At 54.7% G+C, this 23,303-nt stretch overlaps 1 protein-coding gene across 15 annotated transcripts in view; it reads left to right on the top strand.

Annotated features, from left to right (window-relative positions):
* Positions 1–23,303, top strand: part of Ncor2 (nuclear receptor corepressor 2) — a 161,570-nt gene that overhangs the window by 54,733 nt on the left and 83,534 nt on the right. For all 15 annotated transcript variants that reach the window (XM_021186851.1, XM_029533570.1, XM_029533571.1 and 12 more), the window contains 5 exons: positions 4,045–4,172; positions 4,862–5,039; positions 13,883–14,062; positions 17,577–17,690; positions 21,284–21,340. In XM_021186851.1, the coding sequence (XP_021042510.1) occupies positions 13,997–14,062; positions 17,577–17,690; positions 21,284–21,340 (237 nt within the window). In that variant the 5' untranslated portion in view covers positions 4,045–4,172; positions 4,862–5,039; positions 13,883–13,996. The remainder of the gene's footprint in view (positions 1–4,044; positions 4,173–4,861; positions 5,040–13,882; positions 14,063–17,576; positions 17,691–21,283; positions 21,341–23,303) is intronic.

Here is a 23,303-nt window from a genome sequence, read left to right as displayed (position 1 = left end):
TCCCCTCCCCCATCCCAGTCCTCCCAGGCAGATGTCTGTGGCTTCTTCCCCTTCATTCATATTGCTCATCCACCCAGCCTCTGGCTGCTGTGTCCCCTTCCCTCATTCCTGACTTCTTGCTCTTTGCCCCATTTGTGCCGCCCCCCCCCCCAAGTATTTGGGGTCACTGGCTGACCCTAGGGACCGCCCACTCTCCTGCTGGGCCATTGGTGACTCAGGATGCTGCTGGCCCAGACCCAGTGGTTACTGATTCTGTGGCTTACAGTTTGGAACATGTCTGTCCCCTGGTGGGGACTTGTTTGCTCTTTGGCCTCCAGGCAGACCAAGCAGGGCTCTGCTGATCCCCAGGATCTGAGGAGGGTTTCTCTCTTGGAGAATATTGAGGTTCTGTGATCCCCCCTGGTCCTTTTTAGCCTTCCCCATAACCCCGCCCCACAGCCCTCTCCCCCTACAGCCCTCTCCCCCATGCTCCTCCAATAGCCCGGACCCCTATAACACTTGTGTCTTAGGAAAGAGAGGGCAGAGAAGAGAAGCCATGGATCCATAGCAAAGTGACACCCCGTAGGGGGAGAGCCACTGTGTGTCCTAGCCCTGGTGCAGTGACCAGCTCAGCCTGTGGTGTCCTGGACCTGGGGAACATGATTGGCCACTTTTTTTTTTTTTTTTTTTTAATTTATTTATTATTATATGAGCTGTCTTCAGACTCGCCAGAAAAGAGCATCAGGTCTCATTACTGGTGGTTGTGAGCCACCATGTGGTTGCTGGGATTTGAACTCAGGACCTTTGAAAGAGCAGTCAGTGCTCTTACCCACTGAGCCATCTCACCAGCCCCTAGGTCTGGGCCACGCACATACTCTAGCAGGCTTAACTTATCTTCCCAGAAGCTCTGCCCTCTCAGTCAAGTGAGCGGCTTATAGAATGGCTGGGGTTCTGCCGGGGTGACATCGTGACATGAGCACTTGGGCTGCGAGCCGGTTTCTGTGTGATGTGACAATAGGAATGACAAGTATAGGGACCCCCCTGCCTACAGGATCAGGCTGTCAACCCCCTCATGTCACCAGGGGTAATGTGCTGCCCGTCAGCACCAGGCTTCACTGCCCAGACCTTCTGGTGTGTCTTCCTCCCCTGCCTGCATGCTGCTGGCAGTGGGGTGCAAGAGCCACGTACCCGCCCTGCAGGTCAGTGCCTGGCAAGGTGCATGTCAGGGACGCCTGACAAAGTTGGCTGTGCCTAGCCTTGGCCTTGGGCCTAGCTGGCTGACTCTTGGTTGTGGGATGGACCTGCGGGCTGCTGTCCAGTTGGTCACAAACTCTGCTCTGCCACACAGGGCTCAGCCTGCTCCTGTCTAATGGCACTGGACGCTGGCTAGGGCTGATGTCCTGGGTGTGTGGGCACATCGTGGGTTCCTGCGCCGCCTGCACGTGTCAGATGTATACTGTCTTAGGGTCTTCATCCGTCTGTCCGTCCATTTGTAAACTCACTAGCTTGGTCATTGATGTGCCTGCTCATTCATCCACTCATTAGTGGATTTACTCGTTCATCTGCTTGACAAATGCAGATTAGACAGGCCAGTTTCCGAGCCTTGGGGACCAAGCTGTGAAGACAGAGACGCCTTCTCACTTTGGGGAAGCTGACATTCTCTTGGGGGTACAGTGAGCAAAGGTGGGGTTAGAGGAGGCCACATTTAAGTGGAGAGCCAAATATTGATGGTGGAGCTGGGACCCGAGAGGACGGACATTGGGTGCATGGTGTCGGGATGCCCAGCACCCCAGGCTGAGCGAAAGCCCTGACCCGAGGCTCTGTTGGAATGAACATACTGTTCAGGGGTGACTGTGAATCCGGGGTTCACAGAAGTCGGCTGAACTCCGCCTCTGTATGATCTTGTGTGGCTCTCTACGTCTTAGACTCGTGCTGGGGTCCAGTGTGTTTCTTGGGGCTCTCCACTTGTTCTGTTTGTAGTGGAAATATCCGGGGGCTGGGGTGGGCCTCTACTCCTGAGTCAGGTGTTGTAATCAGCCATGGGGCAGGCTTGGCGCCTGTGACCTGTGACTGTCTCAGTTCCCCTGTGGAGGGGCCGGTTGAGCCTCACCCTGCAGAACCTGTGCTGTCCTTGCTGTGTGACAGGGAAGAGCTGTTCTTGGTCCTCATTCTCTCGATGCTCAGATCACCCGTGATATCCTCCGTCCGTAGCTGCTTTTGCGGGGGAGGGTCGTCACGTTAGTCAGCGTGTGCAGAGGGCTTGGTTGTGGTGACCTGAGTATGGGATCATTTCTCTTGATGTCGTCCTTGCAGGGCCATCCTGGTATCCCTGTCCTTCTCCTGGGTCCTGTTTTGCAAAGTCTTCATTGCCCCCGCTCTTCCCTTGCAGTTTGGTCTCTGAGGTTTTTCCAGTTGCTCGCCGTCTAGGATCAGGATCCTGGCTGCCCCACTCTCCACCCCCCCATCTTCAGCGCACATGACTGCTACCATTGATTCTTCGAAGTGAGAACTGTTTTAAGACACCGAGCCCGGGGCTGGAGAGAGGCCTTCACTCAGCAGTTAAGAGCCTGCGTTGCCTTTAATCCCAGCACTCGGGAGGCAGAGGCAGGTGGACTTCTGAGTTTGAGGCCAGCCTGGTCTACAGAGTGAGTTCCAGGACAGCCAGGGCTACACAGAGAAACTCTGTCTCGACCCCCCCCCCCAAAAAAAAAAAAAAAAAAAAAAGAGCCTGCGCTGCTCTTTCAAAGCACCCGCGCCCAGCAACGCACAGCTGCTTCTGACCCAACCGTCCTCATGTTCTCTCTGGCTTATGTGGGCGCTGCACACATAAGACATACACACAGATGCATAATTAAAGATAAAATGAAATCTACAACAAAATAAAAAGGGCTAAAAAGGAGAGGAAAATATGCCAAGAGAAAACTAAGTTCATGCTGTCCGCAGCCATACCCGAGTCAGACATTACCAATCGATTGCCGTGCGTGTAAGCATGCATCCAGGCTGGCAGCACAGAATGATTGGTCTGGCACGAGGCGGAAACCTGTCTTGTTTTTCTTATTAGAGATGGTGTGCACACTGGCTCTCTCTCTCCTTTCCCACGTCCCTCATTTCCCCTCAGTGATAAGGCGATCTTGGTCCTTGCGAAAAATGTAAGAAGGCTTGACGCAGGGGTTTGTGGGATCCGGGTTAAGACGGAGGATGTAGTGGGCAGCGAGGGCGCCCGGCACCACGGTGAGACTTCAAGGTTGGGGAATTTATCACCTGTGTTGACTCCCCGACACTCTCGCTGCAAGGGTAGGCTAAGGTTGAGGTCTCCTTCACGGACCGTGACGACCCAGGTGTGATTAGAAATCACATCGTTGTGCAGAGGGGGCGGGTGTCGCCTGCCTCTGCCTCTCCCCCCTCCCCACACTTCATAAATGAAGCTAGCTGTTTTTCTCATGGTGGGCCGGCCTCCCGAACAGCTGCTTGGCTGGGACCTGGGTCTACATAGCTCCATCTGCCCTGGCTACACAGCGCCCCCCCCCTTTCGTGTCTGAGCCTGACTCTTCACCGGGGTACCTGCCCGAGGATACTTGGGTCTCCATTGAAGGCGTATACATTTCTGCTCTGTGGGCCGCTCCATGCCCAGCACTGCCCTGCTAGGGCAGCTCCCAGCCCCGTGTCAGTAGGCAGGGCCTGGGAGAGGTGACCCGTTCAAAACCTGCAGCTGGGTGGTGTGGGCAGCAGTGAAGGTGGGATATGCAAGCTGACCCTCTAGCCTGTGGCCTTAGGGGTTGTGCTTAGACCCACTGCCCCTTCAGGTGCACCAGCTGGAGAGTGAGGCAATACAGGAACACCACAGGTCCCAGAGAGGCCCGTGTGGAGGTGTAGCGTCCAGAATTGTGGTTTATTACGCTCCTCTAGCCCCAGCAGGATCTTGTAGCTCTAAGGATGGTGGGAACATGGTGGTGGCAATTGTAGCTCGAGGATGTAGTTCGGGAACCCACCTGAGCCTCTTGGTGCAGGGTGGCAAGGAAGCTGCTGTTGCTCCGGCGCTTGCTCACTGCTCCCTTCCTTCCACAGGACGTGGGGCTGCTTGAGTACCAACACCACCCCCGTGACTACACCTCACACCTGTCACCCGGTTCCATCATCCAGCCGCAGAGGAGGCGGCCCTCACTGCTGTCGGAGTTCCAGCCTGGGAGTGAACGGTGAGGAGGGGTTGGGACGTCTTAGTCTAGGCTGTGGTATCTCTGAGGTAGATACCGAGGCTTTTTGGTGAGTAAAGCCGTAGGGGTCCAGACTTTAGCCCTTCCCAGTGCCACCTACTCCTGGAGGCATCCTAGGGCCACGGCAGGTCTGTGCTCTCCCAGGAGCAGGGGCAGTAGACTTGTAGGTGGAGGAGGCAGCTATAACCATCTACCCAAGGTTGAGGAGAATGGTTCAGAGCAGAAGGCTCACACCTCTCCACCTGCTGGCTAGGTCAGGTTTAATAGCAGGAGTGCTGTGATCAGCTAGTGATGTCTGCCCAGGGAGGGTGAGAAGAAGTAGTGTTGTGTATGCTGTTCTGTACATAAACCTCAGGGTGTGTCTCAAGCCTGTGCTTTAAAACCCCCAGGGGGTTGTTAAAATGTAGAGTCTTGGTCAGTAGCAGTGCGATGGGTCTTACGGTTTTCATTTCTGGTTAGCTCAGGAGGGTCTGTGGGGTCTTCAGGCTGCAATGAGTAGTTCAGGCTGGGTAGTCACAACAAGGCCTCATGTGACAAAAGCATGTCCCCTCCTGTTGGGGAAGACAGACGTTCTAACCGGGCTCCTCATGAGAACCTGGCTAGGTGGACACCTGGAGTCTTGGTCCCAAGCTTCTGTCTCCTGTGTGATGTGCGTCCCTGGCCTCTCACAGGTCTCAGGAGCTCCACCTGCGCCCCGAGTCTCGCCCGTTCCTGCCTGAGCTAGGCAAGCCCGACATAGAATTCACCGAGAGCAAGCGCCCACGCCTGGAGCTACTACCTGATACCCTGCTGCGCCCGTCACCCCTGCTGGCCACTGGGCAGCCGAGTGGGTCTGAAGACCTTACCAAGGTATATCCCAGCCAGGCCTGTGGGCTCTTCTGCTGCTGCCACTGCCACTGCTGCTGTGGGCAGGGAAAGGCTGGGTGGAAGGAGGGAGGGCAGCTCTGGCGTGGGTGTGAGGGTGGGACTGAGTACTGGAGCTGCCACCAGGTAAGGAGAGAGGGCGTGGGTAGTGGAAAGAAGTGGGACGGTATCTCTTGGTGGCAGGAGGGTCCAGACCCTGTGGCGGGACCCAGTGTGTGGCTGTTATGACTAGGAAGCACGGAGTGAGAGTCCTTTGAAGCCTTGGAGCAGAGGGTTGGGGTCTGGTTGGCATAAGATCAACCTGCGTCCACGTTAGCACAGCCTGTGTGTCCTGGGGGTGGGGGTAGGGCTGGGCAGTACCGGTGACAGCTTGTGTGGAACAGTTGACTTGCGACTCCTCAGGCTTCATTAGCAGACGGCACAGCCAGGGCAGCCCCATGTTTGAGCAAGCGTTCAGGAAGGCGACCCTAGAGTCCCTTGAGATGAGAGGGGACGGATGGCACCGTGCCTGGCATGTCAGGATCTAGAGTTGAGGGCCCTAGGAGGATTGACAGACAGATCTGCTGCTGCCAACGTCTGAGTGGCTCCTTGGGTGCCAGGTGGGCTGAGGCGGGGTGTCTACGTCTGTAGCCACGTGGGCCAGAGGAGCCCCGGGACAGGGTCAGGCCAAGCTCTGTCTCCATGGAGGCTGTCGCTCGCCTTGTCTCGGCTTAGTCCCATGTGTTCACACACCCTGGTGTTAATCCCATGTGTTCACACACCCTAGTGTATTAGAGGATGAACTCGGGGCCTTGTCCACACTAGGCCAGCCCTCTGCCACCAAGCTGTATCTTTAGACCTCTTTTTATGTATGTATGTATGTATGTATGTATGTATGTATGTATGTATGTATGTATGTACACACATACTACTTTTTCCCCTAAATAGGGTCTTGGTACATTGATCAGGCTGGCCTTGAATGTACTCTGTAGTTGGGGCAGGCCTTGACATCACAACTTTGCCTAAGCCTTGCATAGAGTTCTGCACAGCTCTGATGATAGGCTGGGACTCTGAGCCAGGCTTGCTCTAAGCCTTCGGTCTGTTCTCCAGCCTTCGCTTTGTTCCAGCTGTGCTGTCCCAGGCTCGGGCCTCTCTGAGCCTGGCTTGCGCCTTGTCAGGCAGTCGCACACCTACCTTAAGTGACCCAGGCTATCTGGGAAGAGGGTTTGGCCGTGAGCCTTGAATACACACCTTCAGGCTGGACCAGGTGACAAGACCAGACTCTGGTCTCCATAGGAGAGTAAAAGATGCTGGCATGAGTTCTGGAATGTTCTCGGCATGTTAGAGCTATCTGTGCAGTCTGTTCACCCCTGTCAGGTGACCTAAGGCTGGCGCCAGGATATCAGGGGACAATGCGGCCTTGTTTCCTGGACATTGATTGGGGTGCCCTCATGCCCTGCCCCAGACTATCCCTGGGAAGTAGGTCAGTTCCAGACTGACACGTCACCCAGCTCTGTCTGGCAGCTCGCTCTCCTCCGCTGCTCCAGGGCCCCTTCCCGCTTCTCTTCTGCCCACTTAGCCCATGAACCAGCACCCATATCCTGTCCTGTAGATGCCTGGCCTAGCCACTGCCTACCCTGGGTCGGCCTCAGTTGCCCCAGGCCACCGTCACTCACCTGGACGGTGGCAGTGGCCTCTCATCTTCCCTGCCACTCTCCCTTTACCACTGGATCATGTGGGGACAAGCAGGGTCTTGCCTCCGTCCCAAACCTCCTTGCTCAGGCATGGAAGTCTAGCTCTTTTTCAAGTGTTTGGCCATCAGGTCTAGTGTGACGGGGCACTGATGTCATCTCTCCATACCAGTCCCCCCCGGTGTATCTTTGTGGCCTCTTAAACCTGGCCTGGCCCCACCCATAGGCCCTGAAACTGCTGGCGTGCACCTGGTTGCCCTCTGTTCCCTCAGACGATTGCTGGACTGATGGCAGTGGGTACCCAAGACTGGCTGGCGGGATGTCTGTTGTGAAGTCTTGGCAGGGTACCCTGCTGACCACACTGGGTCTGGATTGGCCCAGGTGTGGCCACTGCTGGGTGATCTGCACCATCTAGTCTCTGGCATCATCTTCTTGCTCAAGTGTTACTCCTTCCTCCCCACCATCCCTTTTGCCCTGTGCTCGCCCCTTCTCCCTCCTTCCCTCTCCTACTATCTCTCTGCACAATCTTCTTCCAGCTCCAGTTATCTTTGTCCCCACCCCATCCCCCCAGCTGCCCATTCCAGTCACCATCCAGCTTCCCTGCTTGGTTGCCATAAACTTTCCAACAGCTGCTTCATCCATCCGTCTGGCCTCATCATTTCATTTGTCTGTCCATCCATTTGTGCTGTCCATCTATCCCCCGCCCCGCTCCCGGGTCCTGTGACTGGTGCACCAGGATGGCCATTTCCTGGCTGGCTGGCTGGGGACAGCCGTCTCTGCGCGTTCAGTCTAGGTGACTGCCATGCCTTTAATGCTGTCAGGAAGCTGAGAGTGACATCTGATCACTGTCGGGGGACTCAGGACCAGGTTGGAGACGGGGAGTGACCACTCAGGACAGTGGGGTGGGGTTTTCCTCCAGCCGGCATTGCAAGCAGATGAGTCAAACATCCCCAGGCTAGGTGGGGGCCAGTATGGGGTGGGCCAGCAATGGAAGGCATAACCAGGAAGGCTACAAGGAAGATAGGCTAATACCAAGTATACACCTCACAGTCTGTCCTATGCTAAGAACCGTGGAGGCAACCTAGGACATCCCTGTTGAGAGCTTTGGCTGAGAGCTAAAAGTGGGGGATGGGATGCAAGTAGGCAACTCCTTCAGGAGGCTCTTCCCTGCCCTGGATCCCGTTATCCCTGAGCGTCTCTCCCTGCTCCTTAGAAGGCAGGAGGGGCTGTAAGCCTTCATCCATGGGTAGCAGACGAGTGGGTGTCTCAGGACCGGCTTTGGTCTGTGTTTTGTTATCTCCATAGGAACCTGTCAGCCACTGCTGTCACTAGCCACTTGCCAGAGTGTCCCAGGTCTAGCCTGTGGTTCTTCTGAAGGTTTTGACCTTGCAGTCACCACTGAGGCCACCTGTGACTCAAGTGTTCCTGGTACCATGCAGTAGTTAGAGATTGCCATTGCTGTGATGAAACACCATGACCAAAGGCAACTTGGGAAGGAAAGGGTTTATCTGGTGTTCTGGTCCACATCACCCTTCATTAAGGAAGGAAGTCAGGACAGGAACTCAAACAGGGCAGGAACCTGGAGGCAGGAGCTGATGCAGAGGCCATGGATGAATGCTGCTTTCTGACTTGCTCGGTTCTTAGAGAACCGAGCACCACCAGCCCAGGGGTGGCACATCTGTACTAGGCTGGGTCTTCCCCCAGCATCACTAATTAAGAAAGTGCTAGACACACAGGCTTGCCTACAGCTCGATCTTGTGGAGTCATTTTCTCAATTCTCAGATAACTATAGCTTATAGTTGGTTTGATAGTAATGTTAGCCAGCCCAACTGATGCCTTCTCAACTTGACATAAACACATCACTGTTGAGCCATAACCTTTCTTTTCTTGTTCTTCCCCAAGATTACACATTAATCCTCTTAAAATATCAGTTTTGGGTTGGAGAGATGGCTCAGTGGTTAAGAGCACTGTCTGCTCTTCTAGAGGTCCTGAGTTCAATTCCCAACAACCACATGGTGGCTCACAACCATCAGTAATGGGATCCAATGCCCTCTTCTGTTGTGTCAGAAGACAGCTACAGTGTACTTATATACATAAAATAAATAAATCTTTAAAAAAAATTATCAGTCTTTTTTTCTTTTGGGTTTGTTTTTGTTTTTGTTTTTTGTTTTGTTTTGAGACGGGGTTTTTCTGTGTAGTCCTGGCTATAGACCAGGCTGGCCTCAAACTCAGAAATTCGCCTGCCTCTGCCTCCCAAGTGCTGGGATTAAAGGTGTGCACCACCACGCCCGGCTTATATCAGTCTTTTAAAATTAAAAATCTCTTTAAAACTCTCAAATTTCATTTTTTTTTTTAAGTTTAAAGTCTCTCAACTGTGGGCTCCTGTAAAATAAAAAAATAAGTTAAATGATTTATTTCAAGAGGGCATAGTCACAGTCAGATGGAAGAAAAACCCAACTCACAGTGTGGCGTCCACTCGTGATCTCCGTCTGGGCTTCTCTGAAGAACGGCTTGTCTTCTAGGCTCTGGCAGGCTTCACTCCCTGCTGCTGCTGTTCTTGGGGGTTAACCCATGGTACTGGCATTTCCAAAACGTTGGGGTCTTCTGCTGCCGCTGGGCCTCACTCTTCACCGATAGCCTCTCCTAAGCTGGCTTCATGGTGCCAAGCCTCAGTTTCTCTGCATGACCCCTTCAGTCCTGGCCCTTCAGCTGTCACTGAGGCTGCACCAAATGGCCTTTCCTCGCCCGGCCCCAGCTTCCTGCCTTTGTGACCCCTTCATGTCCCTAAAGCCAGCACCGCCTGGGTGACTCTTACCTTACCAAGTTTGGCTCGAGAGCAAGGCACAGCGCTGGCTGCCCCTGGAACATAACTAGCATCTGTGAGCTGGGTCTCAGGAAACGCTCGTTAGAAGATTTCCTCTCAGTGATGCAGCTCTGTTCTTAGTCACCACCGATGTCTTTCTTACCTCCAGCCGACCAGCATCAATTGTCCCAGTAAAGCAAAGGTGGCACTTTAGTGGCGCTGGTCTCCTGTTAAATCATGGCTGACTCTTCAGTCCCAGCTGAACGGACACCACAGTCTTAATTCAAAATAGCAAATACGCAATAGCCCCGATAGACTTAATGTAGCGCTCAGAATTCCTTCCGGAACGCCACAAGCCAGGCCTCTGTCATTGGCATTCCTCCGTGTTGTTTTCTCCACGTTTCCACAGAATAACTCACTGAACTTTTAAACACTCGATGGCTTTTCCGGTCCAAAGTTCTGAAATCCTTCCAAAATCCTCCCCCTGAAACAACGCAGTCAGGTCTGTCACAGCGCCGTCGCAGCATTCTCGTACCAATATCTGTGATAGCTGGGGTTATGTTTGCTGCGACGAACCACCATGACCAAAGTAACGTGGGGAGGAAAGGGCTTATCTGGCTTATCTGTCTAAGCGCTGTTCATCCTCAAAGGAGTCGGGGCAGGAACAAACAGGGCAGGAACCTGGAGGCAGGAGCTGATGCAGAGGCCATGGAGGGGTGCTGCTCACTGACTTTCTCATCGTGGCTTGCACAGTCTGCTTTCTATAGGACCCAGAACCACCAGCCCAGGGATGGCTCCACCCACAAATGAGCTGGACCCTCCCTCCCCCATCAATCCCCAGTTAAGAAAATGCTCCACAGGCTTGCCGACAGCCTGATCTTACGGAGAGGCATTTCCTCCATCAAGGCTCTTGACTCAGATGGCTATAACTTGCATCAAGTTGACATAAAATCAGGCAGCACACACGCCCCTTTACAGTCTATGCCTTGTTTCTGTCTCTCATTCTGTTTCTGCTGGATTGTGCGGCTCTGTTTCTGACTGTCTGTCCCTCACTGTCTCTGCCTCTCGCCTTCCCACCATCTGTCCCTCTCTCCCCTGCCTGGGCCCCGTCTGGGCTGGAGCCAGGCTCCAGGGGGACCGGGCGGGTGACGAGGGAACGCACACAGCTCTGAGCAACTGTAGGTTGTGAGGAGTCCAGCTGGAGGCAGGAACAGGGGTTTTGGGGGGAGTTTCTGCCCCCCCCCCAACATTTGGCAGTACCCTCCTGCTTGGGCTGCGCAGTGCCTTGGCTGTTCATTTGTTTTGGGGGGACTTCGGGATGTCTCTGCGGAACCTTCTCTTGAAAGGTCTTTGGGTGTTTGGGGCCTGGGACACCAGCTTAAGCACAGACCCTGAACTCAGGTGCCTATAATGAAATTCAGGTTTGGTGGCTTCTGGCTGAGCTCAGCCCTGGTGGCTGACATCACTATGGCCCATGATGCTTCTTGGAGTGCTTGAAAGACAGCATGTGTGACTCTGGGAACCCCCACATCTACCCCCACAGGTCTAAGACCCACAGAGTGCAAGCTCCCCAATCCTTGGCTCTGCTGATCCAGCCATTTCTGCCATTCCCCTAGCTCTGGCCTGGAACCTGCCACTGTGGCTGTTGGCCACAGGCCTCTGCAGGAACTGGAAGAGCTCAGCCTTGGTTCCCATTCCCAGGCCTTTGGTGACAGGCCTTTATGTCAGAAACAGAGCATTTCTTACTGCTGCCTTGGAGCTTTCTGCCTAGGCACAGGACTGCAGAGAGTGACTGACACTGTGAAGTCTGACTAGTTGGCTGGAGTGAGTCTAGCTGACTGGCTGATGGACTGACTGACTGAGGAGAGCCTGACTGACTGACTGATTGACTGACTGACTGATGACTGACTGATTAACTGAGACTGAGGAGAGCTTGACTGACTGACTGACAGACGGACAGACGAGTATCTGACTGTCTGAGGAGAGAACTAAATTGCTGCCTGGTTTCTGGTTGGGCTTAGGGTTTGTTCTCAGGCTTGGGACCTACAGAAGGAGGGGGTCATCTGCAAGCAAAGTCACCTGCCACTTAGAGGCTAGCCTGTCAGGTGCCCCCAGTGTATCTTGGCATGCCAGGCGTCATCTCTTTTGCCATTGGCTCGCCGTCTGTGAAGCCAGTAGCAGGCCGGTCAGGAGTCAGGGTTTCACCCCTCTGGAAAGTGTTCCTCCATCTGTGAGGGAGTCCTGCAGTCTGTTGTGGGTGGATTCTCCATGTTTCTGTGATTGTGTTTCATTGCCTTTGTTCTTGTGTCTTACTCTGTGGGAGCATTGCATCAGAAAGGGGACCTGCTGTGTGTTTGCACACTGTGGGGGGTCTGGCTCAGGTCATATTCTGCCTGGTCCCCAGGATGAAGCACCATGAAAGCCAGCCTGATCTAGCTGGTCCAGGAAGTGGGGCTCAGCCACATGGAGTGGCTGGTGTTGCCAGCTGCATTTTCTGTGCTGTCCCAGACTTGGGGACCGAGCCTTCTCTGTAGGTGGCCTGGCTTTGGAGCCCATTCTGGACTGTAAGAAGTCTGGTCCATGGTTTCAGGTTGCCCGGTCCCACAGCTGACACCCTTATTCCAAATCTGTTTCTCCCTCTTCTGCTTTTGGGGAGCAGAGCAGAGGGGACAATATGATCTCTGGGCTTAGCGGATCTTCCTCGGAGCCACCTTCTATTTGGACATGGATACTGAGAGTTTCCTGGGGGTTCTGTTGAGAGGAAAGCCTGAAGGCCCCAGTGTGGCACGGTCCTCTGTCCTTACGGTTTAGATGATAGCATGAAACCAGGGGCAAAGTACTGGGCTGAGAGCGGACGGGGGAGGGAAGGGGACAAGTGGAAGTTGTGGGCTCTTCTAGTGGCAAGAGATGGGGGTGGGGGTAGGTGGGGCACCTGGCTGCCCAGGCTGCAGTTGTTCCCCAGGAATAAAGCATCCTGTGTCCTTAGAGTGCAGCTGTGTGGGGGGCGGGGAGCAGCCGCCGACTCTGCCTGGTCACGGCTGCCAGCAGCTGCTGTCTTGGCCCAGAGGGGAACAGGGTGGGGCTGACCTAGCCAGGAACCAGGGTAGGGACAGACAGACCTTCCTTGACAGTGCTGTTCAGTGACAATGGTGTGTCGGATGTTTTGGATGCACCTAGGCTCATAAGCCACTGTGAAGGTGAAACTACTCCCGTCTCTTCTCCCCCCTGCCCCCCATTGTACATCTTCCCCCCCCCCATTGTATAGGTAGGGGTACTGAGGCAGACAGCGCCTCCAAGCACCATCTCTGGTCACGGAACTGGGTGTTGCAGAGCGGGGCTGGGATTGGAGCCCAGGGCTAGCTAGATGAACTGGGTTGTTTTCCTAACCTCTTTGTTCCCAGAGCATCCCAGTGCAGCCTGGGTGGTCCCTGACCAGAGGACAGAGAGAGCCATGAAGCAGCCAGGTGCAGGGCCATGTGGGAGATGCACGGGCAGCCTGAGGGCAGAGCGGCCTGCCGAAGCTGACAAATGCCCCTCCGTGAGAAAGAGCCCTGTGTGGTGGTGCAGAACTGACATCCCCGTATGTGGGAGACTGAGACAGGAGGACCTGAAGTTCAAGGACACCCTGGGCAACATAGGGAGAGATGGCTCGCCACCAGGATCACTTGCAGAAGACCTAGGTCTGGGTCCCAGTATCCACATGGCTTGCGACTGTTGTAACCCTAGTTCCAGGCGTTCTTGACCCCATTCTTTTGAAAGTCTAGGCATGCATTTGGTGCAGATACATATGTGTAGGCAAAACACTCATAAATCTTTAAAAGGTTGAAGGTAACGAATGGCTTGGACAATAGATCTGTGGTGGGGCGCTTGCTTAGCAGGCATAAGGGTTCCCTCTCTTCGCTCTGCAAAAACAGAAGAAAGCGAGGCCCAGTGACCCCGCTGGCTCCTATGTGTTATGACAGGTGTGTCTTTTGAAAAGCTGACTGCTCCAGTCCAGGGGCTGCAGCCTGCTTGCATAGGCCGTCACGCACATGTGGAGGGCATATGTGGCTGAGCTAGCGGGCCCGGGGTCACTGTGGGAGTCTTATTTCTGTTCCCGGGAAATAGAGGTATAGCCAGGAGGAGGCAGTAAGGACCGTCATTACTCAGGCCGCCTGGTGGCCTCCTGGATTTTGTCTTCAGAGAACATAGCCATGGGAAGAGTGGCCGGGACCAGGCAGCACCCACGTGTGGCACTGCCGCCCTGGGGATGCTCAGGGTAGGAAATTGGTATGCTGCGTCTTGAAGTCACGTTTGGAGCTCAAGTGCCCGGCTAACTTGGGTGTCCACACGCTCTCTGCTCTATCCAACCACAGGACCGTAGCCTAGCAGGCAAGCTGGAGCCTGTGTCACCTCCCAGTCCCCCGCACGCTGACCCTGAGCTAGAGCTGGCGCCGTCTCGGCTGTCCAAGGAGGAGCTGATCCAGAACATGGACCGTGTGGACCGTGAGATCACCATGGTGGAGCAGCAGATCTCCAAGCTGAAGAAGAAGCAGGTGAGTAGTGAGGGTGGGAGGGCAGGAGCCCGGCCCCACGTCCTCGGTGACTGGAGCCACACAATTTCCTGGTGTGTGTGTGTGTGTGTGTGTGTGTGTGTGTGTTTTTTAATGTTTTGCTTCTGGAAGCCTCTGGGTCAGGCACATCAGGCTCATACATCTGTACTGTCAACAGAGAGTCCCGAGCTTCGGGGGACCAAGGCTTCTTGGGAGAGGCACCATGAGCTGCCCAGGGCAGAGAAAGAGCCATAGGCTGTTCTTGCATGAGAAGCTGAATGGGGATCTGGGAGCTGGGCAGTGAGGGCTTCCAAGATGGTGGCCCAGAATCCCAGAGCGAGGCTGGGCCCTGGTGCGGTCAGATTGGCCGTGCCAGACCAGTGGAGATCTCAGATCTCCAGTTCTCCAGGCCTGGCTTGGGGACTGGGCTGGAGCCACCGTTCCATGCATGGATGTTGAGCAAGTCTGGAGGCCAAGTGACTTGAGCTGTTGTTAATTAGTTTTCTTCTCTCCTTTTTTTTTTTTTTTCTTTTTTCTCTTACCTAAATTGCTTTTTTGAATGGTGTTTTAAAGTATATAAACATAAAAATGAATGACTGAGTGACTGAGAGAGATGGTTTGGTAGTTAAGGACATGTATTGTTCTTGCAGACTACCCAGGTTCAGTTTTCACCACCCACATCTGACAGCTTACAACTCCTTGTAACTCTACCTCCAGGGGACGCCCCTAACCTCAGGCACATGCCATATACAGATATACACACATTAAAAAATTTAATACTACGTGTAAATACATAGTAGTAAAAATATTTTAAGAAAATAAAATACATCTATTCATTTGCGTGTGCACATGTGGATACTCTGTTTGTGGGAGTTAGCTCTCTCCATCTTTGTGCTTTGTCAGCTTGTGGTGGGTTAACCTCCCTCCCAGCCCCCTCTTTTTGAGACAGGGTTTCTCTGTGTAGCCTTGGTTGTCCTAGAACTCACTCTTTAGACCAGGCTGGCTTTGAACTCTGAAAGCTATGCCTGCCTCTGCCTCCCGAGTGCTGGGATTAAAGATGTGTGCCATCACAACCTGGCTTAGCACCCCCTTTTTTGGGAGGGGGTGTGGGGGGGAAGACAGGGACTTTTAGGCCTTGGTTGGCTTGAACCTCACTAGCAGACTGGCTTCGAACTCACAGAGATCCTCTTGCTTATGACCTGTGAGTGCTGGGATTAAAGGCATACACCACCACCACGTCTGCCCGACCCTTTTAAATACATTTATAAAGTTTGATATGTGTATCTTGTGTTTCTGGGTGTGTGCGTGTGTGTTCAGGTGCCGAGAGGCCCGAAGAGGACTTCAGACATCCTGGAGGTTACAAGTGGTTGTGAACTGTCCAACGTGGGCGCTGAGAACCGAACTCACGTCCTTTGCAAGAGCAGTCAGCGCACACTCATAACCACTGACCTCTCTCTACATGCCCCTCATCCCTGCAGAACTAGAATTCCCCAGCGTAAATGAATCATTTTAAAGTCTACAGTTCCGCTGGCAGTAGACTGAATCATATAGCTTTCACTTCTTCCACCATCCCGATGGGACGCAGAGCCATTTAGCAATGTCCCATCTCCTAGCCCAGAGTCACCCCTGTGACAGTCTGTGACAGGCTGTTTTCTGGAAACCCCACGCACACAGAGTCCCATCCATTCGCCTTTCATGTCTCTGCCTTGTGTGCTCAGCATAAGGCGCTTTTAGGGTTCACAGGGTGTAGTCAAACCTCTTCATGGAAAAGTGGCATTCGACCGTGTGGCTACGGTATGCCTTGTCGCGTGCTTGAGTTCCTGGTTCTCATGCCCCTCGCCCTCTGCTCATGAGGGCTGCTGCTCTTCCAGGTCCCCACCAGTGGTGTCTCCAGACTGTAGTGGCGTGGGGCTCGTCACTGTGGCTGTGTCGCGTGTGGTTGAGGGTTGTGTGAAGCCAGGCTCCTTAACAGCTCTGCTCACCTGGACTGTTGTGCAATGTGGTTTGGGATCTTCCTGTCACCTTTATAAGGGTGTGGGTGACTGCCAGGTCACACTGAGGAAGACGCCCCGGGGTCAGAGAGGCGCAGTGACTTTAGCACCTGGAGCGATGGAATGCAAGTCTGCCTTCATGCTGAGAGGTGTGCTGCCTGCTCAGGGCTGTAGCCCAGACATTGGTTCCCTCTCACTCCCGGGGAGGGTCTTCGCCCTTTCTACTCCTTAGGCTTCCTGGGTTTTTTTTTTGTTTTCATTTATTTATTTTTTGGCTGGTCTGTGAGAGCTGCCACCAGGGGTCACTGCAGGACCAAGGCAGCTTGGCTCATCTGGTCTCAGTGCTGACTGTTCTTGCCTCATCATCTCCCTGTTCAGGGGCCATGAAGCTCTGTTCCCGTGTGACTGAACATGCTTGCTGAATGTAAGCATAGTAAGCAGAGTGGGCCATGCTCTGATCGCATTCATGGTGCCCTCTGTAGGTCACATTAGGTGTTGGCTTCCCATGGAGTCTTGAATTCTTTGGTCTTGGCTCCTGACTTTGGGGTAGAGCAGACAACAGCAGCAGGAAGGGATGTCAGATAGGAGGAAATGGATGAGGGGGTCCAGTGTGAAGACATAGGCATGTGCTGCTGATGCTGCTGATGCTGCTGATGCTGGTGATGCTGGTGATGGTGATAGTCAAGATGGTAAAATGAATGTGATGGATGGTGATGGCGATAGTGATGGGTATGAGGGTGTTCATGCTGCTGCTGCTGCTGCTGGTGGTGGTGGTGTTCGTTAGGATGGTGATGGATGCAATGGCAATGGAGATAGTGGTGGTAGTGGTCATTGGGGATGGGGCGGGGGTAGGGGCGTTTTAATGATAATGCTAATATTAATGGTGGTAATGATGTTGATGGTTAGTGATCGTAGTGGTAGGATGATGATGGTGGTGTTCATGATAGTAATGAAGGTGATGGGTGGTGGGGACGGTGTTAATGGCCGTGGTGGCGGTGGTGACGATCTGATGGTAGCGATTGGGTGCTGATGACGATTGTGGTAATGGTGATGGTGGTAATGGTGGCGATAATGGTGTTGATCATGGTGATGGTGATGGTGAAGATGATTGCGATTCTGATGCTGGTGGAAAGCTCTGTTGTCTGCCACCAGCCTTTCTTCCTTTCTGCCTCTCCCAGCCCTCTCCACGTAGCTCCTGGTTTAGTCCTCAGAAGATTAGGGACTCTTCGTTTCCAAGGAAAGGAGTAGGACGTTCAGAGACACTGAGTTAACTTCTCAGCAAGCTGAGTGGGTGTACGGGTCAGAAGTGTAACGCTCCGGGTTGAGGCCTTCACTCTGTGCCCGCAGCCTCTCTTGGAGCCTGGATGCTCAGACACCAGGGATCCCTGCCAAGCAGGGCACCGAGTCTCTGGGTGACTCATAGGAAATGGTGATCAGCCTGACTTCCTGTGTGTGGCTACTGGCAAGGGGGGGGACAGTGCCTCAGCTTCCGGCCTTCACTGCTCATGCTCTCCCCTTCCCCACAGCAACAGTTGGAGGAGGAGGCCGCCAAGCCGCCCGAACCCGAGAAGCCCGTGTCGCCACCACCCATAGAATCAAAGCACCGCAGCCTCGTCCAGATCATCTACGACGAGAACCGGGTACGGCCCACAGGAGCAAGTTACCTTGAACCATGAGTCCCTACCACCGTGGAGGCTGGCGAGTGGGTGGGGACGGGCGGCCCATGAGCCATGCATAGCGTTGGCATCACCATCAGGCTGGAGGAGAGCAAGGGGACCCACCGGCCACTGAGATGCACTGTCACCTCACATCTCCCCAGCAGATTCAGTGACACACTTGGTGATGTCAGTATTAATACTGGCAGTCAGCTGCCTGGCTGGTCCTAGGGAGGTGTGCACCGTAGGCCTTTTCACGTCGCACATGGAGAGACAGACCCAGAGACAGGCGTGCTCAGAGTCATGCAGCCAGGGTGCGGGAACTGTGGGATTTGAACTGAAGCAGGGCCTGATTCTCGGCCTTGGCCTCTGCTTCCACAGACCCCTCAAGCTTGTGAGCTGTGACAGCCTGGTACCCGGTGGGCGGGAGGGAAGTTCCCAACTCTCCTCTCTCATTGGCTGATTCCGCGAGGAGCTTTGGGCTTTTGACTGCCTGGATTCTCTGTATCTGTGAGTGAGAAACCAAAGCCCAGAGGGGGAACTTGGGAGAGCCGAGGCATGTGCCTCAGGTTCCATAGCTTAGGATGTAGGTAGGTGTTCTTTATTGCTTAAGGAAGGTACTGGGGCTCAGAGAGGGCAGGAGACCTGTGTGAGACTGCACAGCAGGTTAGATTTGGGGCCGGGACTCAGAAGCAAGATTGAACTTGCTTGATGGTGACGGAGGTGGTCAGAGAGAAGTGTGGTTCTCTCTAGCCGCGGTGGACACTTGTTCCCAAGGCTGCCTTTCTCTTGGTCTTTTGTTCCGATGTTCCTCTTTAAGGGAGGTCCCTCTGCTCTTTCTCTCTGATGCCCCCCGCCCCCCAAGCCCCGGCCTCGAGCTAGCTAAGGCCTGTATCACAGCCAGTTACAGGAGGGCCCAGAGATGTGTCACACACCCATGCCTGTCCCCCTGCCTGCACGGAGCCTGGAGCAGGCTCCCCAGCTTTCCCTGTGAAAGCTAGGCAGGGCCTAGCATTCCCTGCGATCAATAGGATTACATTTGAATCCCTCTTCCTTCCCACAGAGAGGCAGGACAGGGGCTTGCCTCCAATGTTCCTGTGGTCAGGCAGCCCGAGGCCTTGTGCATCTGGAACACATCTGTCCTCAAGGCCAGCAAGTGGCTTTTCCACCTCCCGGGGCGTCTGTGGGCATCACAGATGCGGGGGCTGGGGTGCAGCAGCTGGAAGAGGGACAGGTCACAGTCAGGGAGGAAAGTGGGGGCTAGCACGGGCAAGAGGGGGACTGGGTGGTGGGAGGGGCCACGGCTTTGATCTTCAGAGCGTGCTCTGCCTGTCGCTCCTTGTCACAGACATGGCTGTGTGTGTATGTGTGATAAGTGTAGGGGTGGAGCGGGCCCATAGGTCACCATGCATTTATAGGCCAAACACTTATGGTCTACTTAGCACATGTGTAGCTCTGTGTGCATGGACATGTGTGTGCGCTCCGAGAGTGTCAATCTAGATGCTGGGGCTTGCCTGTGACATCGGGACATTGTGCAGTATGTGGTGGTGGTGGCCGAGACTTGCTGGCCCTACCTAGCCAGGGTCCCTGGCTGTGTGGCTGTGGATCCTGCAAAATGCCAGGGAACTCCTGTCCTTTCTTGTTCTCTGGGCACGCTACCTGGGGGCCTCAGTGGTGTCACTCTTGGCTCTGGCTACCTCATCTCCAGGGCCGGACCTTCAGATACCTGTGTGCTCATAGTCAGAGCTGGTCTCCAGAGCTGCCCTGCTCACCTTGGTTGTGTGTCCCTGTAACCTCTGACCTTGTCTACAGATTGAAGCTGTCCTACTAGACCTCCAAGCTGCCCTGCTCACCCTTGGGCAAGGCTGGCTTAGCTCTAATGAGTATGTACCAGCATCTACAGTGAGCTGGCCTTGTCTCCACATAAGGATGACAGATAATAAATAGTGTTTGGGAGCCTGCTGTATGTGACAGCCAAGTCTGCTGTCTGCCAGTGTGTTGGGGGAAGCGACAGAGCCAGGCTGAGAGGTGACCTGGGGTCAGGCTGTAGGTCCATTAAGAGCCCTGTGGTCCTGTCCTGGAGCGGGTGTGAGGGACTCAGGCCTGGGCGGCGCTGCTGCCTTGTCCCCTGTGTCCTCATCACGGAGGTGAGCTACCTCCCTGGGGTCACCTTCCCGTGGCTTGCAGGCACACTGGTCAGGTGAGGGTGGTCTGGGGGATTTGGGGAAGTTGAACCCTCTTTGGGGAGGAAGGTGGATGGAGCCTGGCAGGCAGCTGGGACATCATGGCAGGGCAGAAATGGCAGGACATGGCTGGACCTGTGGCGTCTGGGGGCAGCAGGGTCCACATAGCAAGGCCCCAGCCATCTTAGTGGGGAAATGGGCAGCTTCAGCTTCCATGGCAGAAGACGGTGAAGGAGGGTATGTGTGGGAGTTGGGGCGGGGAGTAGTATGAGAGGGAGTGGGCCTGAGGCAGTCGCCGGGGAAGCCACCTTTCTTGATGTCTCCAGTTCCCAAGGAGCGGCAGCAGACTCCAGCACATCCTTAAACAAGCTGTGGGTCTAGCCTCTAGTGGGGTTGGCTTACAGGGCACAGGATCCTAGTAACCCCTCCCCCTCCCCCTCCCCCCAGATCCAAGTCTCTACTCCAGCTGTGTAAGCACAGCCCCTGGTGGCCCTGCTGTGTTAAGTGCCACCCCCTTTGCCTAAGCACTAAGCTGGCGCTGATTCCCACAGAGCTGTCACACACACCAAGATATTGTCACAGAGTTAACGTGACTGGCTCAGCGGCCCCCGAGCTCGTGCCCTGACCACACCAAGGCCACGGGTCTTCAGGGTCTCAGCTGTGCACAGAAGATCTCAGAGTGGACCTTAGCACTAGGCAGAAGTTGCTCTGCTTGTTAGCGTCAGCCCTTCCGTGTCTGGCCCCAGGTGGGTTGAGATTGTTTGCCCTCAGGAAGCTTGCAGTGCCATAGCTCTCGGGTGATGATGGTGACTTCAGTGGACCCCTGAGTTTTCTTCAGCATCTGCTGTCTGATAAAAGGATTCAGGCTTTGCCAGGGTTCTGCCTCTGTCCGCCTCCCCACCCTAATCCCCGTTCCCCCCTTCACTCCCTGCTTCCTGTGAGTCGGCCCTGGTGGTCCCAGTCTGGGCAGCCAGCCAGCAGAGGCACAATGTTGTCTTCATGTGTTGGTCTGAGAGGAGAGATCCAGCCTATTGAGGGGTGCCCCCCCCCCACGGCCCTGGGGCCCTCTGCAGCACGCCTCTGTTTTCCTTAATGAGGCCTGGTGTGTGAAGGGAGGGGATAGAGGCCAGAAATAGTCACTCTATTGTCAGATGGGATCCTCGAAGGCTCTGGTGTCCCCTCCCGCAGACACCAGAGGCATCCAAGCCTGGCAGAAGCTATAGCCTGGTTAGCCATGGTCAGATCCCTCGCTAGGGCCAACCTGGGAGCAACTGGGGGCTCCTGTAGGGTTGTCCGGGGTCCTCCCTGCAGAGTGGGCTTTGCCCTCATCCCGAGATGCTGGCTCAGGTCTGCTCAGAGCCCTTGTTTAATTCCTTTCTCCTGTCTGCCCCACAGAAGAAAGCCGAAGCCGCGCACCGGATCCTGGAAGGTCTGGGGCCCCAGGTGGAGCTGGTGAGCGGGGCTTGGCTGGGCGGGGCTGGGTGAGGTGGGAGAAGTGGGGTGGAGGAACAGGGGTTGGGGTCTGGCAGCAGATGTTGGGGGAGGGGGAGGGAGGGAGGAGGAAGTCATCTACTGCCCAGCACTGTCCCCAAGGGGAGGCAGGAAGCACCACCTCCTGATAAGGGCACTGGCAGATAACTCTTTAGTGGCAGCTGGGCAGTGAGCCTGTCCCTGCCTCTGGAGCCCCGAAGGCCACCCGCCATGTTGGCTCTGCATGAGAGTCCTGCCCATGGTTGGCTTGTCTGGACTCTGCTCTCTGAGCCTGATGGCTCTGAAACCCTCAGGAGGACTCTTTGACGCCTCAGTGCTGCTGCCTGCCTTGGTGGGAAGGGCGGCCATGACTGCCATGATTATTATCATCATCGCCCTGCATGTCTCCAGTGTGTCACAGCAGGGTGGGAAAGCAGCCCGGGCCTCCGGGGATCTGCTGGAGTGGATGGGGCAGAAGTGCACCTCACCCCCTCAAACCTGTACCTGATGGTATTAGCCTTGGATCATATCAGTCACAGGGGGCAGGCGTAGCTGGCCATTGGTGCACAGGATCTGGGGTGCGTGTAAGCACCCTTGGGGTGCAGATGAGAGTCCTGGGCACTGCATGCTTGCTGAAGACTAGGGAGGGTACCTCCTGGCCAGGTCTGTGGTATACGCTGACAGTCTTGTCCCTAGAGAACCTAGGGTGGGCAGATGGGTACTGGGCTCCTCTGCTGCCTGTGGTGGGCTCTACGCAACCCCTTCCTGCACCTGGGAGCTGGGCAGGGCCGCTGTGCCACCACCAGGTCTCTCTCTCTCTCTTCCTTCATACACTAGTCACTGAGCTGTACCATCTGCTGCATAGTTCATTATTCCAGATGTGTGTGATACTAGGGTCCAAAGGAGTCCTATGTCACTGTCCTTGGTCCTTCTGGCCATTTTCTCTGAATGGAGCCATGCGGTCCATGGTCTTTTGTTCTCTCTCACTCTTTCTCCCTCACCCTACCCCTAGCATTGGTGCTTTAAGTTCTCCTACACCATGATCTGTGCTGGTGCTTTATCCCTTTTCAGGGCTGCATCATATTCCACTCTATCTGGACTGCATTTTTAACTCTCTTGTTTTCAGTTGATGACACTTTTTGCTTTTGTCCCCTGAGAATAAAGCCACGCCACAAGCGTAGGAATGAGCAGCATTTGTGTTTCTTGAGTCTACACTTGGGAGTAGAATTGTCATCTCTGGCGTTGTTTTTTTTTTTTTGTTGATTTTGTTTTTCCCTGCCTCTAGAAGTTCCTGGCTGGTTTCTAAGGTGGCTGCACCACTGTTTAGTCCCATTAGTGTCTTGTCTCTGTTTCTCCCTTCTGCCATCCTGCCCTAATTCAAGGGGTTTGTGTGCTCGTGTGCCAGTGTGTGCATGTGTGTGTGTGTGTGTGATGACCTTTTTGACCTTGGGGAGAAGGTAATGTCTGTTGCTTGAGGGGTTCGTGGGAGCTGGTCCCTGGAGAATTTGTCTAACCCGGGGCTTTGGAGGCATCCATGGCCTAAGAACAGGGGTGGGGTGGGGGGCCGGGGGGGTGGGGTCACCTGCTGACAGGCACTTGCTGTGCAAGGTCTTTGGGTATTGCCACCTTCCTCATGTTTTGCAGAGGCTCCGAAGGGTAGTGCTCTGCCCAGCACCACACAGAGAGAGATGAAGGAAGAAGTGTGCCAGCCTGTGGGTGTGGCCAGGGCTTATGTGTGTACGCAGGGCTAGCGTGGCCTGTGGGTGTAGCCAGGGCTTATGTGTGTACGCAGGGCTAGCGTGGACTGCTCCTTCCTAGATTCTGCTGATCTGGGCTTTGGTCATTGAGCCCCCGTGAATTCTGGTGCTGTGATGCAACACTTGGATCAAAAGCGACTTAGGGAAGAAGGAATGGGTTTATTTTAGTTTATGTCACAGTCCATCGT

This window comes from Mus pahari, chromosome 23 (assembly GCF_900095145.1).
Source record: "Mus pahari chromosome 23, PAHARI_EIJ_v1.1, whole genome shotgun sequence".
Classification (NCBI taxonomy): Eukaryota; Metazoa; Chordata; class Mammalia; order Rodentia; family Muridae; genus Mus; species Mus pahari.
Note: the sequence above shows the minus strand (reverse complement) of the source record. Positions and strands in the feature narration are given on the sequence as shown.